At 41.9% G+C, this 14,532-nt stretch overlaps 2 protein-coding genes and 1 non-coding gene across 6 annotated transcripts in view; all 3 read left to right on the top strand.

The window, feature by feature from the left end:
- uba1 (ubiquitin-like modifier activating enzyme 1) overlaps positions 1-6,746 on the top strand; it is an 11,641-nt gene extending 4,895 nt beyond the window's left edge. For both annotated transcript variants that reach the window (XM_072449841.1, XM_072449840.1), the window contains exons 7-26: positions 67-157; positions 233-365; positions 437-534; positions 605-751; positions 826-1,002; positions 2,818-2,922; positions 2,991-3,071; positions 3,142-3,294; positions 3,362-3,527; positions 3,604-3,800; positions 3,868-3,932; positions 3,996-4,191; positions 4,448-4,522; positions 4,598-4,787; positions 4,858-4,943; positions 5,014-5,106; positions 5,165-5,356; positions 5,449-5,550; positions 5,635-5,735; positions 5,818-6,746. In XM_072449841.1, coding sequence (XP_072305942.1) covers positions 67-157; positions 233-365; positions 437-534; positions 605-751; positions 826-1,002; positions 2,818-2,922; positions 2,991-3,071; positions 3,142-3,294; positions 3,362-3,527; positions 3,604-3,800; positions 3,868-3,932; positions 3,996-4,191; positions 4,448-4,522; positions 4,598-4,787; positions 4,858-4,943; positions 5,014-5,106; positions 5,165-5,356; positions 5,449-5,550; positions 5,635-5,735; positions 5,818-5,953 — 2,584 coding nt within the window. In that variant the 3' untranslated portion in view covers positions 5,954-6,746. The remainder of the gene's footprint in view (positions 1-66; positions 158-232; positions 366-436; positions 535-604; positions 752-825; positions 1,003-2,817; positions 2,923-2,990; positions 3,072-3,141; positions 3,295-3,361; positions 3,528-3,603; positions 3,801-3,867; positions 3,933-3,995; positions 4,192-4,447; positions 4,523-4,597; positions 4,788-4,857; positions 4,944-5,013; positions 5,107-5,164; positions 5,357-5,448; positions 5,551-5,634; positions 5,736-5,817) is intronic.
- LOC140363642 (small nucleolar RNA U6-53/MBII-28) lies at positions 4,254-4,353 on the top strand. The gene has a single exon (XR_011927158.1). It is a non-coding gene; the product is annotated as a small nucleolar RNA U6-53/MBII-28 (small nucleolar RNA).
- Positions 6,747-7,154: 408 nt separating the features above from the next.
- arhgef3l (Rho guanine nucleotide exchange factor (GEF) 3, like) lies at positions 7,155-14,408 on the top strand. Of its 3 annotated transcripts, none has more exons than XM_072449844.1 (13): positions 7,155-7,266; positions 7,478-7,523; positions 7,633-7,683; positions 8,062-8,118; positions 8,741-8,845; positions 9,234-9,392; positions 10,613-10,675; positions 10,772-10,868; positions 11,586-11,662; positions 11,741-11,998; positions 12,088-12,258; positions 13,256-13,448; positions 13,999-14,408. In XM_072449844.1, the coding sequence occupies exons 1-13, from the start codon at positions 7,229-7,231 to the stop codon at positions 14,244-14,246; spliced, it is 1,563 nt and encodes a 520-aa protein (XP_072305945.1). In that variant the 5' UTR covers positions 7,155-7,228; the 3' UTR covers positions 14,247-14,408. The 3 variants fall into 3 exon arrangements, with proteins under 3 accessions (XP_072305945.1, XP_072305944.1, XP_072305943.1); XM_072449843.1 differs by having other exon boundaries at positions 7,156-7,266; positions 7,636-7,683; positions 8,738-8,845; positions 13,999-14,407; XM_072449842.1 differs by having other exon boundaries at positions 7,157-7,266; positions 8,738-8,845; positions 13,999-14,407.
- Positions 14,409-14,532: the final 124 nt, after the last annotated feature.

Genomic DNA, 14,532 nt, shown 5'->3' with positions numbered 1-14,532 from the left:
ATGCAAGCATGGATATTTGGAAGTGTCTTGTTTTCTAAAGTGTGTGTGTGTGTGTCTGTTTTGTAGTCAGCTTTTCTGTGACTTCAGTGATGAAATGGTGGTGTATGACACAAATGGAGAACAGCCACTGAGTGCCATGATTTCCATGATCACAAAGGTTGGTAAGGTGTTGCTGGTCGTTTTTTTTATTTATTTTTTTAAGCAGTGTCTTTTTAATTGACTGATTTTACAGGACAGTCAGGGAGTGGTGACCTGTCTGGATGAGGCTCGTCATGGGTTTGAGAGTGGGGACTTTGTGACTTTTACTGAGATTCAGGGTATGACGGAGCTCAACGGATGCAAACCTGTTGAAATAAAAGTTCTTGGTGAGTTAGAAATGTGTAAAAATAATTAATAAATAAACAGATCATTGTCTTAATTTGCATCTTTTGTTTAGGTCCGTACACCTTTGGTATCTGTGACACCACAGGGTTTTCAGACTACGTGAGGGGAGGAATTGTATCTCAGGTCAAAATGCCCAAGAAGATTAATTTTGTAAGTGTATTATACGTAATAACACTTTCTCCATTTCAGTGTCATTGACATTTTTAATTGGTTCTTGCAGAAATCAATTTCCTCCTCCATGACAGAGCCAGAGTTTATGGTGACAGATTTTGCCAAGTTTGAGCGCCCAGGACACCTGCACATTGGTTATCAAGCTCTTCACGCATTCCAGAAAAAACAGGGTCATCTTCCTGTTCCTTGGAGTCAGGTACATTTTTGAAAACCTCTGCCTTTGTAGTGTTCATATTGGCTAAAGTTTCAATCCAATTTGTCCTGGTTCAGGCTGATGGAGAAGAGCTCTTTACTTTGGCCAAAGAAATCAACTCTGCACAGACTGGGTCAGCCAAAGTGGAGGAGCTGGACGAGGCGCTTATTAAGAAGCTGTCGTATGTGTCTGCCGGAGACCTGGCTCCTGTGAACGCCTTCATCGGGGGTCTGGCCGCTCAGGAAATAATGAAGGTTTGTCCCACAACACATCTCTCAACCGTATGCTTTTGGGCCAGCCAATACTACTGAATACTAGCTTGATTGCACTAAGATTTGTTTTGTATATGTAGAAACTAGGTCTATACATTTTTTTTCCAAATATTGCAGTGCTTAAACTTTAAATTCAAGTTGGAACTTGCTACTTTATGTAGAACCTTATGTAGCCTGCGCTTTTTCTTTTGAAAGTACCATAATTGCGACAATCTGGGCGTCTCCTTTTCAGTAGATGGGCAGGATCATACCTCGGCTCATAACCTCCAGAATTTCAGGCTCACTGAGCTGCAGAGGCTGCACTAGCTCTGACTCATGATTGATGTGACTGGTCACTACCTAAACCAGAGAGAAGGCACATGTGGTTTTGGCTTTGAAACTGGCAACTGGCTGTCATGTCCAGTCTTTTGGAATCTGCAATTTCCGCGCATGCGCACTCCCCCGTGCGGACTGATACAACACACACGTGCGTTTGTTTATTAGCACGTCGAATCGCATCTCTCGTCTCCCGTAGATTTCCGTCTTCTTCTGAGTCAGCTCAAACTGTCTTTCTCCGTCTTCATTTTGTCCCGTACACTGAGGGAACTATTATGATGGATCAATGCGCTTAGACACGTGGGGACGAGTCACACGCGGCTGCAGGTGAGCAGTAGCTGCGTTTTATGATTGATTCGTGGCAGGACTAATCGCCAGTCCACGAGGAAATAAGACTCAGATTTGGGTCAAAAAAATTGTCCATTCAACCTTTTAAGCGCACCATCAGCTATTTGTGTACCATGCGTACTGGTCCATGCCTAAAGCGCATAAGATAAACAAAACAGAAGGATAAGTCTGAGTCAGTTGAACTTTATTAAACATGTTCAACTCATTCAGATCAACTTTATTAAACATGTTCAACTCATTCAGATCAACTTTATTAAACATGTTCAACTCATTCAGATCAACATTGCTCAACATCAAAACACACTCTGCTACCGCTAACAGGTTAGCATATCCAAATATCAATTCTCAGTCAAGATCACTTGTAAACAAGTAAAATACAAACACAGTTCATTCCTCGTCCTCAAATCCTTCAAATGGCCGCCGTGTACATCCCACATAGCTATGACCAGACATTCTGATTTACCTGGGACAGTCTTGATTTTTTTACGTCCCGTGTCCAGGTGCATTTGTCCTGGTTTTGCACAGACTTCGTCCTGTGTGTCCCGGTTTAATGTCTGGTGGGGCGCAAATGGTAAAAGCAGCCAAAGCGCCGAGCCAGTGTGATCCCGCATCTCGGATCCACCCGGCCGTTCAGTGATGATTCCAGCCTTCCGGCCTCTGACCACAGTTGACTGATAATTTAGCCCGTAAGTGCATTTTTTGCGATATGACAGCTCCAATGGTCTCTTGGCAGGAGCTATCTTGAGCCAAGTTTCTTGGGGTCCTTTATTTACCTTTTAGGTGTCAGAAATAAACCATATATTAAGCACTCCGGACTATTAAAGCGCACGGGCGGCTTTTGAGGACGTTAAAGACTTTTACGTGCGCCTTCTAGTGCGGAAAATACGGTAAACATGTTTACCTCATATCTGGGGATGCTGATGGGTTATGTTTATGAAATGTTAGATCAAAATGCTTCATATGGTTCCTTTTTTTAATACAACAAACGGGGTTAGTTTACGAAACTCTGAAATTAATCTTATTTTTATTTTCTTTAAGTTTAAAGAGTGTTCTGCTGGCTGAATTCTAATTGCAAATAAACAATGTATTTTTCTGGGGCTAGTTGATAATTCTGCACATGTCCTGTTTCCTTAGGCCTGTACAGGAAAATTCATGCCAACTATGCAGTGGTTGTACTTTGATGCGCTGGAGTGCCTGTCTGAAGAGGGAGCTGTGCTCACAGAGGAAGAATGTACACCTGTAAGGGAAAACAACGTGCAAAGTGCTTTTCTTTTGAAGTAGTCATTTAAACGTGGTTTGTATTGCAGAAAAACTGCCGTTATGATGGACAGATTGCAGTTTTTGGCTCAAAGATGCAGGATCTGCTCGGCAAACAGCGGTATTTCCTGGTAGGCCTCAGCTGGTAATAGTTTTTGGAAAAAAAGCTGCCACTAATATATAGTTTTTGTAATATGTCAGGTTGGAGCTGGTGCCATTGGCTGTGAATTGCTGAAAAACTTTGCCATGATTGGACTGGCTTGTGGAGACGGGGAGGTCATTGTGACCGACATGGACACCATTGAGAAATCCAACCTGAACCGACAGTTCCTGTTCAGACCTGCAGATGTTACAGTAAGTCCAGAGTTTTAAAGTGATTATGAATGATTCCTGAGCTCTACACCTTTCCTGTTTATGATAGAAAATGAAGAGTGATACAGCTGCTGCAGCTGTGAAGCAGATGAACCCCTCCATCAAGATCACAGGTCACCAGAACAGAGTGGGCCCCGATACAGAGCGGGTCTACGACGACGACTTCTTTGAGAGTCTGGATGGCGTCACCAATGCACTTGATAATGTTGATGCTCGTGAGTGATTTTAAACTTGAAAGATGCCTTAATGCAACAGATTTTTCAGTCACAGTATTGTTTTAACATTCTGTAGGTATGTATATGGATCGAAGATGTGTTTACTACCGTAAGCCCCTGCTTGAATCTGGGACTCTGGGCACTAAAGGAAATGTCCAGGTTGTTATACCGTTCCTCACAGAGTCTTACAGCTCCAGTCAGGATCCTCCTGAAAAGTCCATCCCCATCTGTACCTTGAAGAACTTCCCCAATGCCATTGAACACACCCTACAGGTGAGAAAACATGCAGCATGTGGCAAGATGTTCAGCAGGGCATTTCTAACGTTTGTTTGCGGTTTAGTGGGCACGGGATGAGTTTGAAGGACTGTTCAAACAACCATCCGAAAACGCCATGCAGTACCTCACGTATGTGGAGCAGTTGTTAAATGTAAGCAGAAATGTTATGTGCTAATGTTGTTTTCCCCTCAGGGATCCAAAGTTCATGGAGCGAACTCAGAAACTTCCAGGTGCCCAGCCTGTGGAGGTGCTGGAGGCTGTTCACAAGACGCTGATCATAGACCGGCCGCACAGCTGGGGTGATTGTGTGGCCTGGGCTCGCAACCACTGGCAGTGCCAGTACAGCAACAACATCGCACAGCTGCTTCACAACTTTCCTCCAAATCAGGTAAACGCTGAGCTCCTCTTAATGTCAATTTACATTTACCAAATCGCAACATGATTCTCAATCTCCAATGATGATCCAGCCATGCTAATACTGATGCACTCTGGGTGTAAATGAGTTCAACGCACCTTCTCACATTGATTGGTTCAGTGTGTGCTGAGGAGGAAAAGTCTATATGTACCTTGTTTTATAAAGCAAGTGGCCCATAGTTTTGATTTGAACAGTTATCCTCATAATGACCTGAATCTTTGAATTTCAGCTCACCACCTCTGGTGCCCCCTTCTGGTCTGGACCTAAGAGATGCCCACACCCTCTGGAATTCAGCACTAGTAATGTAAGCTCACACTTGCATTACTTAAAAGAACTTTCTGTCATTACAATCTAACATGAGAGTTTGCCTTTTCTCTAGGACCTCCACATGGACTATGTAATGGCAGGAGCAAACCTGCACGCTCAAATATATGGCATCCAGGGCAGCACAGATCGGGCAGGTGTAGTCAAAATCCTGCAGGACGTCAAAGTGCCAGTGTTTACTCCTAGATCGGGCGTTAAAATACACGTTTCAGATCAAGAACTACAGAACAGCAATTCTTCAGTTGGTAAGGCTAAACCCTGAAAGACCAGATCAGCCCATACAGCCATTTTCTGACACTTTATTTGCTGCTTCAGATGACTCGAGATTTGAAGAGTTGAAGACACAATTGCCGACTGCAGAGACTTTAAAAATAAAATTGACCCCTGTTGAATTTGAGAAGGTACAGCATCACCGCTCTTATTTCTTTATAGTGGCTTGACGAGTGTCTCATGCCTGTGCCTGTTCTCTAGGACGATGACTCAAACTTCCACATGGATTTCATTGTCGCCGCATCAAATCTGAGAGCAGAAAACTATGACATTCCTCCTGCTGACAGGCACAAGGTAAGAGTAAATGGAAACATGGACATGGACAATGAACAAATGTTTTTTTCCCCCCCAGAGTAAATTAATTGCCGGTAAGATCATTCCCGCTATTGCCACGACCACCGCTGCAGTTGTGGGTCTGGTGTGTCTGGAGCTCTTAAAGATTGTTCAAGGACACAAGAAGCTGGAATCTTTTAAAAACGGCTTCATGAACCTGGCCTTACCCTTCTTCGGTTTCTCAGAGCCCATCGCTGCTCCCAAACACAAGGTTGGCTCTCACTGCGAGTGTTCAGTCCTCAAATGCACTGCCGTTCGTCAAAATATGATTGCCCTAATCTTCCCGTCATTCTCTTTTTTTAGTACTATGAAATTCAATGGTCATTGTGGGATCGCTTTGAGGTCACGGGGGTGCAGTCGAACGGAGAGGAGATGACACTCCAGCAGTTCTTGGACTATTTTAAAGTATGTGCCTAATAAAATTCCCTGTACTTATCTGTTAACAACGCCTGGCTTTTGTTGACCTCGTTTTGTTTTTCTCGTTTTTAGAATGAGCACAAGTTGGAGATTACCATGCTTTCTCAGGGAGTGTCTATGCTCTATTCCTTTTTTATGCCTGCTGCCAAACTGAGGGAGAGGCTGGTACTACCGTAAGCATCACATCTACACTTGCTCTACACCACGTCGAGGTCGGAGTCTGTATTTAACGAGTGTTTGCATCTGTCTTTCTAGGATGACTGAGATTGTGACTAAAGTGTCGAAGAAGAGGCTGGGCAAGCACGTCAAAGCGCTGGTATTTGAGCTGTGCTGTAACGACCTGACGGAGGAGGACGTGGAGGTCCCCTATGTGAGATACACCATCCGCTGAGCTGCTGGTTCCCGCGCGGCACAGGCGGTCCTGGGGCAAAACGGGAAGTCCGGGTGGGAGGGTTGATCCGCGTCAGCTCGGGGCGGGGTGGGGGATCAAAATCTTGTCTTGTTTGGCCTGTGTTATGTACAAACCGGTGCCTTGGTGTACATAGCCCCCGCAAAGCTGACTCCAGGATATGTTTGTGTGTTAGGATCCAGTCTGTGATGGGTCATGTAAGGAAGAGAGCATGTAAAGTGACTACACGCCGCTTACTCAAGGACGTTACCGCCATTTTCAAAAGATTGTCCTCGCACTCCCAGTTGGCCTAAAACTACAAGCCGCAGTTAACGTTTCCACCCTTTTCTACTTGCTCTCTTCTTTACTTAACCCCTGCCTCTTTCCCCCCTCCCCCAAGAAGTTTTTAACATGCACAGTTTAATCGAGAAATCTCCCAACAAAATAAACTTGTTAAATGTCCCACGTCCATTGCCCACAGCCCAGATCAACTTGTCAAAGCGCTAAAAGCCAAAATTCAATCCTGATTTAGCTCCAGCGGCACTTCTGCGTCGACCTCATCAGCAGTGGCTCTGTGGCACCGGCAGGGCTCTTGCACAACCGTTCTCCTGTTTGAGTTTCCATTTTATTTTTCAATATGTTGGAGGGTCGAGGCGGAGTTGTGGCGCACACCTTGTAGATCATAAACTTTCTACTTAACTCCACATGGCAAAGTGTATAAGCAAGGCAATGAGCTGTATCTTGAAATGGGAGCACTTAGTGTGATAGTGAAAATAAATAAACATGTTGAACTACCTCTTTTGTGTTTTTGTTCATTTCAAACTAGACAGAGCCTTTCTATTAGTGGTTTTCAGAGTTAAGAATGTGATATCACCCACAGCAGTAGTAGTTTGCTTTGATTTGTGTAATTTTCCATAAGACATTCACAAATTAGATAATACAAACCTGCACTCAGCTCTATGAAACATGAACTAATACAACTTGATTATGAACATCTTGGGGAAACAAAACTTTTAACATGTTAAAATGTTTTGGTAACTATAACTCATGAATAAAAGTATTGATTTGCATTTTAGAGCAGTCCATTTAAACCCGCCCTGTGAAAAGCGGATATACCGCTATGTACAGCCCTAAAGGATGTGGTTTAAGATGATGAGGAAGGGGGGACGAAACACCCAAGTGGCTGACAACTAGAGCACAAACTCAATTGTTTACCTTGCTTTTCCTCAATTTGGGATTAGAATATTAATTGATAAAGATGCTTTAAATACCTGGAACATGGAAGTGGAGACGACCGGTGAGTTGAGGACTTCCTGGTGAGTGTGATTCTCCTTTCATCGACTTTGTGGTGTCACTATCTGTAAGTGCAAAGAACCACTGCACTGTTGAGAACAATGATCTAAGATAATGTGTGTGTTTGTCCTATTCATTTATGTCCATTGATATTTAAATCAAAACCTTGTCAGGATTAGATATTGTTTTTGACTCTTAAAATGTTTGAAATGTTTTTGCCTTCACTGACTTTAGGACATCCACACCAGGAGAGACATCCATCCAATTTGATCATGCCGCTGTAAGTCATGTGTGTTTGTCTCTTTCATTGTTGGTTCTTATTTTTTGCCATTTAAGGCCACTGTGGTATATTTTGGGCTATTCAACATGTTTTATAATATGTCTTTCAGAAGAAAAGAAAACAGCATATGAGTCCTGTTCCAGTAAATCAGATCATAGAGGTAACACATTTTTGACTTGTCTTTTTTCTCTGCAACGGAAGTTAGTCAACCTTACCTTTGCAACCACAATGCTGAGTGCAGAGATCTCTACAAGTTTCCCCTCAGCTGTGAATCTAGTGCATTTAAACTTGTACGTTCTACTTATTTCTCCGGCTCTCATGTGCTCTTAAACTGCATTCTGTCTATATTTCAATAGTGTGTCACTCAATGCTTTTGTACATGTATGTCACTGCAGAGAGAGTTCAAACCTTCTTCCTCTTTGAAATACTCACACAGGAAATGTGCGATCTGCACCACGCAACATCTCGCCCTCTCAACATCTTTCTCTGCTGTACTTGTACTCTTTTCCTTTTCACACCAATGCTGTTTAACCATCAGGATGAAGAGGAAGAGGAGGAAGGACAAAGTATGACTGACAACGCCAAAGATTCAGAGGTGAGAGGTGTTTTAATTAAAGGCAAAACACGGCAGGTGAATGGGACAAAATCTCAAAGTTAGTTAGAGATATTCATTTGAACCCTTTTTTGTAGCTCACCCACATTGATGAAGCCACATTTAATAGCTTTTGTTGAGATCTTACTGAAAATATGTGTAAAGATGAAAATTTCACCTTCTTTTTGTAGTTAAAACTTTCCTTCTGTAAAATGCATTCATCCAATATTGTTAAGTACAAGATTGTAACGAGAAAAATGCATTTGGAGAAAACTGCTTTTGAAGTTATAAAGTCCCATAAAAATCTATTAATGCAAGTTGAATAAATGAAATGAAACAGCTTCAGGTGGAGATTGGACAATTTAGTTTAATTATATCCAGGTATAGCCATATATGTTGAGAGAGCAAACTGACTGCGTCTAGTGTCTTGCTAAAAATTAGAATGACTTATTATTGTGTTATTAACGTTAATTGCACTCTACATTTCCTTTCTTTTTATATTAGCAGTGAATAATCATTTTCATCAAGGTTTATTAGTAATCACCTGTTGAAGTAGAGAATAGTCATTTCTTACCGTAAGTTATATCAAAAGAAGTCCTGATTTTGCTTTCTCTCATTGTAGGAGCCCAGTTTGAAAAGGGTTAAACCAGTGACCAAGTCCAACAGCCACACTGGAATGATCACCCCCGTCAAGACTCCCGCTTTGAAACGCATTGGACAGTCAATATCGGTAACATTTATATTGCATTATGTACATTTACAGTGCGGTATAAAATTGCACTGCTTCTTCAGGGAATGTTGTATCAAGAAGGTGAAGCTAATAATGGGCGGGACATAAGAAAATGTGTTATGCAATGTGTATGTCAATGAAAATGAGAGTGAATGTTCGTCTGTGTGTACCCCGCCTAAGGCCCAAAGTCACTGGGATAGGCTCCAGTCACCTGCGACCCCTGGTGGCGAACAAGTGGTGGAAAATGAATGAATGAATGAATGAATATTATTCTGCTTCCTGTTTGTGCAAGTCTTGATCTTCGTCAGTGAACCACACAATAACCAATACCAAGAAATGACACTTGCACAGAGATTTCACACGTTGACGTTCAACCCTGTTTTGACAGAGGTCTATCAGTTTTCGCACTGAGGCTCGACCTTTGCCCCCGACTCCTCTGAGGCCCAGGACCAAGGCCTCGTCGTTTCCACGGCGACGGAACAGCCAGTGTTGGAGCGACACAGTGGAGAGCCATGACCTCACCGCCAAAGAGATCAAACGACAGGAGGTACTTGACCTTTCCTTTGACCCCTCATCTGACCCCTGGGCGTTATGTCGACAAATAACATTGTCAGATTAGAGGTTAGCAGTATATTGAATTTTAGATGATATAGTGAATGTTGTTTGAAGAAAATATTAACTTTGGGGTTTTTATTGTTAAAGGGAAAAAATGCTTAGCTGATTAAAATAAAAAGTGATATTGTAAACTTTCAAAAAAGGTGATTTTTCTGCACTTTTGTGATTCATTTGACGAACAATTCACATTTGTCTGATAACTAAACCTCAACTAATACATTTAAAAGAGATGTTTTAACTAATTTTGTTGGATTGGCATAATATTATCTCCCTATTATTGAGATTCTCCCCCCAAAAAATCAACATCTTAATTTTTGTCTATCGCCCACCCTCAAATCAAATCAAGCTTTTGGATATAGTGATTTATTCAAGCATAATTTATTTTGTATGTGTGTGTGAGTTTCATATATAAAATTATGGGGACTAAAATCTGTACACATTCGCATCATCCTTTATTAGATTAACAACATTATATAAAGTTCAGCTCTGGTTTAAAATAGGTTAAGGTGAGGTTTATCCGGCATCATAACTATGGTTAGAGTTAGGATCAGTCAACAGGAAATTAATTTAAGTCAATGTAATGTCCCCAAAATGATGAAAACCCAACAAGTGTCACTGTTTTGTTTTAATGTAAAATGAGTGACAGATAATATGGATTCAAATAAACAAAGAAACTATGAAAAATGCACTTTCTCAGTTCATGAACATTAATTTAACTTTCAATTAATGTATTAATTAAACATTGCCCTGATGCAGACTTTGTGGAGACGCATGTTGCCGCTCATTAAAGCATCTAAAATGCACCTGTTTTGCCATATTTTACTTATTTTTGATCCAGGTGAGCGTCCTGTACGTTATAAATGTGCTTTGTAACGATTAAATGTACCGGCGCCCCATCAGCATCGCGCAGTAGCATCAGCAGCAGCACTTCAGTCGTGGAGTGCAGTCTGAATTTAGCTCAGTTTAGGGTCTGCTGCTGAGTTGTGCTGATTATGAAAGAGGATGTGAGCTGGCACCGAAGCCCTTCACTTCCTCTGTGGTAATATCAGCTGTCAGGGCTCATGCTGCGCCGTGTGTCCGCGGCAGATGTGTGTGTGTCTTGTGCCGTTCGAGCTCTATTCCCGCGTGTCATTCTCATCTCCGCACCCACAGGTGATCTACGAGCTGACGCAGGGAGAGAGGCAGCTGATCGAGGACCTGAGTCTGGTTAAAAAGGTTTATCCCGTCGCATACAAAATAAACATATCATTTAAACAGCGCGCATTTTCTCATTTGTCATTTGCGTCGATGCTTTTTTGTTCTGACCTGCAGGTTTACTATGAGCCCATGCTGAAGTTGGACATCATGACAGAGAGGGAATTGGGACAAATCTTTGGGACTCTGGACTCGCTCATCCCGATGCATAAAGGTACGACATGGTAGTAGCTAGTGCCAAAGTACAGGTTTTGTGCCAGAATAAGCCTGTGTTCTGTGTGAACGTAGACTACATACATACTTTCAGATAAGGGCCTTGAGAGCAGTTCTTATTCACAAGAGCACACTTTGAACACAATAAAACCATAAAAACCTTTACACAATTAAACAAAGCCAAGTAACCTAAAAGATTCTTCTATTCAAATCTTAAATGTCTGTACTGGGTCAAGTCACTGCAGTCTGACCAGAGACTGTTCCATTTGTTCAAAGAATAAAAATGGAAAAGGTTGTAAACTAATAAACATTTGTGTCCGACAGTCCATAGAGTTCGCATTTAGGAGCGATTTGAGTAAGTGTTGGGCATTTAAGAACCAGATAACGTGCACACTGTGGCAGAAAACACAATTAACTGTATCAAATGTCAAAATACAACATTTGTGGATTTCTTCAAAAATATAGAACATGCAAACACGGCTGGCACATTTTAGACATAAGCAGGCTAGAACAATGGATCTCAAATATGCACAATGCCAAAGCAGAACATGTAAAGTAAAGGGACAATAATATAATTTCAGCATTAATGCCGAAGAGCATTCTCTCTCTTAATAACTAACTAAAATGCCATAGGGTCTGGGGTTTGATGGGCTGAGTCAGATCCGGGGGGGGGACTTCTTTCCGTTCAAGCATTGCTGAAATTGCTTTTCTGTTCTAGATCTGTTAGAGCGACTTGAGCGACTCAGAGGATCAGAGAAGACTGTTGGTGAAATTGGTCCTACACTTTTAAACTGGGTATCTCCACATTCACACAGATGATCTTATTCTGCAGTCACATTTTGTCTTACTGCACGCCTGCTTTGTTCTCGTCAGTTCCCCTGTCTGGAGGCCTACGTGACCTACTGCTGTAACCAGGTGGGCGCTAAAGCCCTATTGGACCAGAAGAAGAGTGAGAAGAGAGTGGAGCACTTCCTGCGGCTGTGCCAGGAGTCCTCGTTCAGCCGAAAACTGGACCTGTGGAACTTCCTGGATCTGCCCCGGAGTCGACTGGTCAAATATCCTCTCCTGTTAAAAGAGATTCAGAAGTGCACGCCCCCAGAACACCCCGACGAGGACACACTGCCTGACGCGGTGAGTTGTGGGAATAAAGGTTTTTGTTGAATAACACATGTGGGCCACGTGCTGTATTTCCCTCACTAAAATGAATAATGTCGGTCTAGTTGGAGATGATCCAGAGCGTCATCGCGGAGGTGAATAAAAAGACTGGGGAAGCGGAATGTCAGTTTTACAGAAGGGGCCTGACGTACCTCGAGGAGAGCCAGAGGTTACCCGAAATCCAACAGTCACACTTCCTGTACTGCCACGGAGAGCTCAAGAACAACAAGGGACAGGTAACAACGCAGCCTGCTGCTAGTGAACTTTGTCTTAGACTTAGATAAATCAAGTTATCTACGACAGTTAAAACTCAAGACCTTTGATTGAGTCTTAGTCTGCACATTAGTCAATTAAAAAAAAAAAATATTGTTTTTGTCAGATGGAGAAATACACTATTACTGATCAATGGCTATGCAGCTTATTTGTAACATTTAAGTCTAATAGATTTATAGTTGTAGGAATAAGCTGCAAAAGAAACAATTTCAGAGTGCAACGTTTTGAGCACTGGAATTAAATGACAATATATTGATAAATCTGGACCAGCAATAAAAAAGTGGCCACTTGGATTCAACCAAGCAAATACAGTAGGTCTGAGCCTCCCCTTGATAACTGATAACTGATCTTTCAGCTGCAACACGGTATACACAGTGTACAACCCAACTGATGCAGTGAGCGGCTTCTCATTTCTCAAACAACCATGTGGAAAGACAAATCCCATGGTCATGGAAAAGAGATGTTTTCACTGCTCGATGCCAATGATTTGACCCTTCTCAAACACACTGACGAGAAGCAGAAACTAATCTACTACAGATCTGAACCCCAGAGAGAGTGTTTGGGACGAGCAGGCTTTGTGCAGCGGTCACTCTCTCCCATCATCAATACAAGATCAACTGGTGAAACATAATGGAAGACTGGATGGAAATATTGCAGAAGATTATTGAAACTATGCCACCGTGAATCAAAGCTATAGGCGGTCCTACCAAATATTAGAGCGTGAAACCCTTTCTGTGGAGTCAGGCAGTGTATATTACATTTCTTACAGTAGGGATGGTAGAAAAGTAGTCATCTGGATACTGTTTTTGAATTTGAATTATGTTTATTAATCAGAACATAAATATGATCTAGAAGTCATTTTCAGGGATGTTATGTATTTTGATATCACAATAGCATTTGTAATAGATTGTGCTGCGTGTGAATGGAATATTTTTTTGTATGTATTTTTTTGGCTTCTAGCGACTGCACGTTTTCCTGTTTGAGCTGGCTCTTGTGCTGACCAGGCCTGGTGAAGACAAAGATGGTGGTCAGGCCTTCAGCGTTTATAGACAGCCTCTGCCCAACAGCTTATTGAACCTGGAGGAGATTCCTGATGGAGAGGCGGGAGGGGGCGGAGCTTTCAGGGGGGCCTTTACAGGGGGAAACGACAAAGGTAAACATCTGAATGAACTCATCACAATGTTGTCTGTAACTCTATAATAGAATGAATGATCAATGAATTTAACACACTCATTGCATGCACACTATGAGGACAGAGTAATGATTCTTCTGAAATGATATAACTCAAGTAAAAGTACAAAGTAAGGCTCCAAGAAAGCACTCAAGTAGAGTAAATGTAAGAGTAATATCTGGTTTATGATTGTATGTAACTGGAAGTGCAAACAAAGTAATGCATGCTCACCAATTGTTATTTGCAAAAGATGGAAAGAAAAAGTATAAAAACTAAATATTATATGACGAATGTGTAAACATTGTTACTTGTAGACTGACTCAATGGGAAGAACAGCCAAAACGTACTTCAAACTTGATATTACTCAAGTAGGAGTAAAAGTATGCAGTTCAAAAACTACTCATAAAAGTGCAATTTCTTCAAAAGGTTACTCAACCAAATGTAATTGAGTAAATGTAACTGACTTCTATCTACCTCTGCATAATACTAACACGTTATATCTCAGTTATTCCATGTCTTATTTCTGTTCTAGTGAAAAACTGCTTCCGGGTGAGCAGCAGGGGGCGATCTAAAGCAAACTCCTACAGCCTCCAGGCTAACGACTCCTTCAGTAAACAGCAGTGGATCACCAGTCTGCGCCAGGCCATAATCCAATCACGAGACAGGAACGCTCATGCCAGCCAATCACAGTTCCCTTCCTGTGCAGACCCCGCCCTCTGTCACATAGCTGACCTGAGCCTCTGCTCAGACACAGAGATGGCTGTTCAAACTAGTCGCTGAGTGGATCAACAAACTGAACATTTCGAGACTTTGGAAGGATTGCTTTTTCTTTTCTTTTTCTTTTTTAGTTTAGACTTTGTTTATCAGCACACGTGTCAAGAAGATTGTATTTAAGTGTTGATAGTGTTTACGTTTTGTTGGCCAGTATTGTGTGGTTGAGATGGAGGTTTTATAGGTTTTATGATAAAGTGATATTCAGATGTTGATCTATACATATTTCCTTGACTGCTGTATGTCCATCTCCATCAAACACAAACAAGCACAACGTTCAGACTGTCCTCACAAC

Source organism: Eucyclogobius newberryi, unplaced genomic scaffold (genome assembly GCF_026437365.1).
Source record: "Eucyclogobius newberryi isolate DKJ021-1_F unplaced genomic scaffold, fEucNew1.0.hap1 SCAF_17, whole genome shotgun sequence".
Lineage (NCBI taxonomy): Eukaryota > Metazoa > Chordata > Actinopteri > Gobiiformes > Gobiidae > Eucyclogobius > Eucyclogobius newberryi.
This window is presented reverse-complemented; position numbering and strand designations above follow the sequence as displayed.

Excerpts from the sequence above, each read along its gene's own strand:
- arhgef3l (XM_072449842.1), top strand. The coding sequence starts at position 7,229 with ATGGAAGTGGAGACGACCGGTGAGTTGAGGACTTCCTG. Across the intron at positions 7,524-7,632 it reads TCCAATTTGATCATGCCGCT|AAGAAAAGAAAACAGCATAT; the intron begins GTAAGTCATGTG and ends TATGTCTTTCAG. Across the intron at positions 8,119-8,737 it reads ACAACGCCAAAGATTCAGAG|GAGCCCAGTTTGAAAAGGGT; the intron begins GTGAGAGGTGTT and ends CTCTCATTGTAG.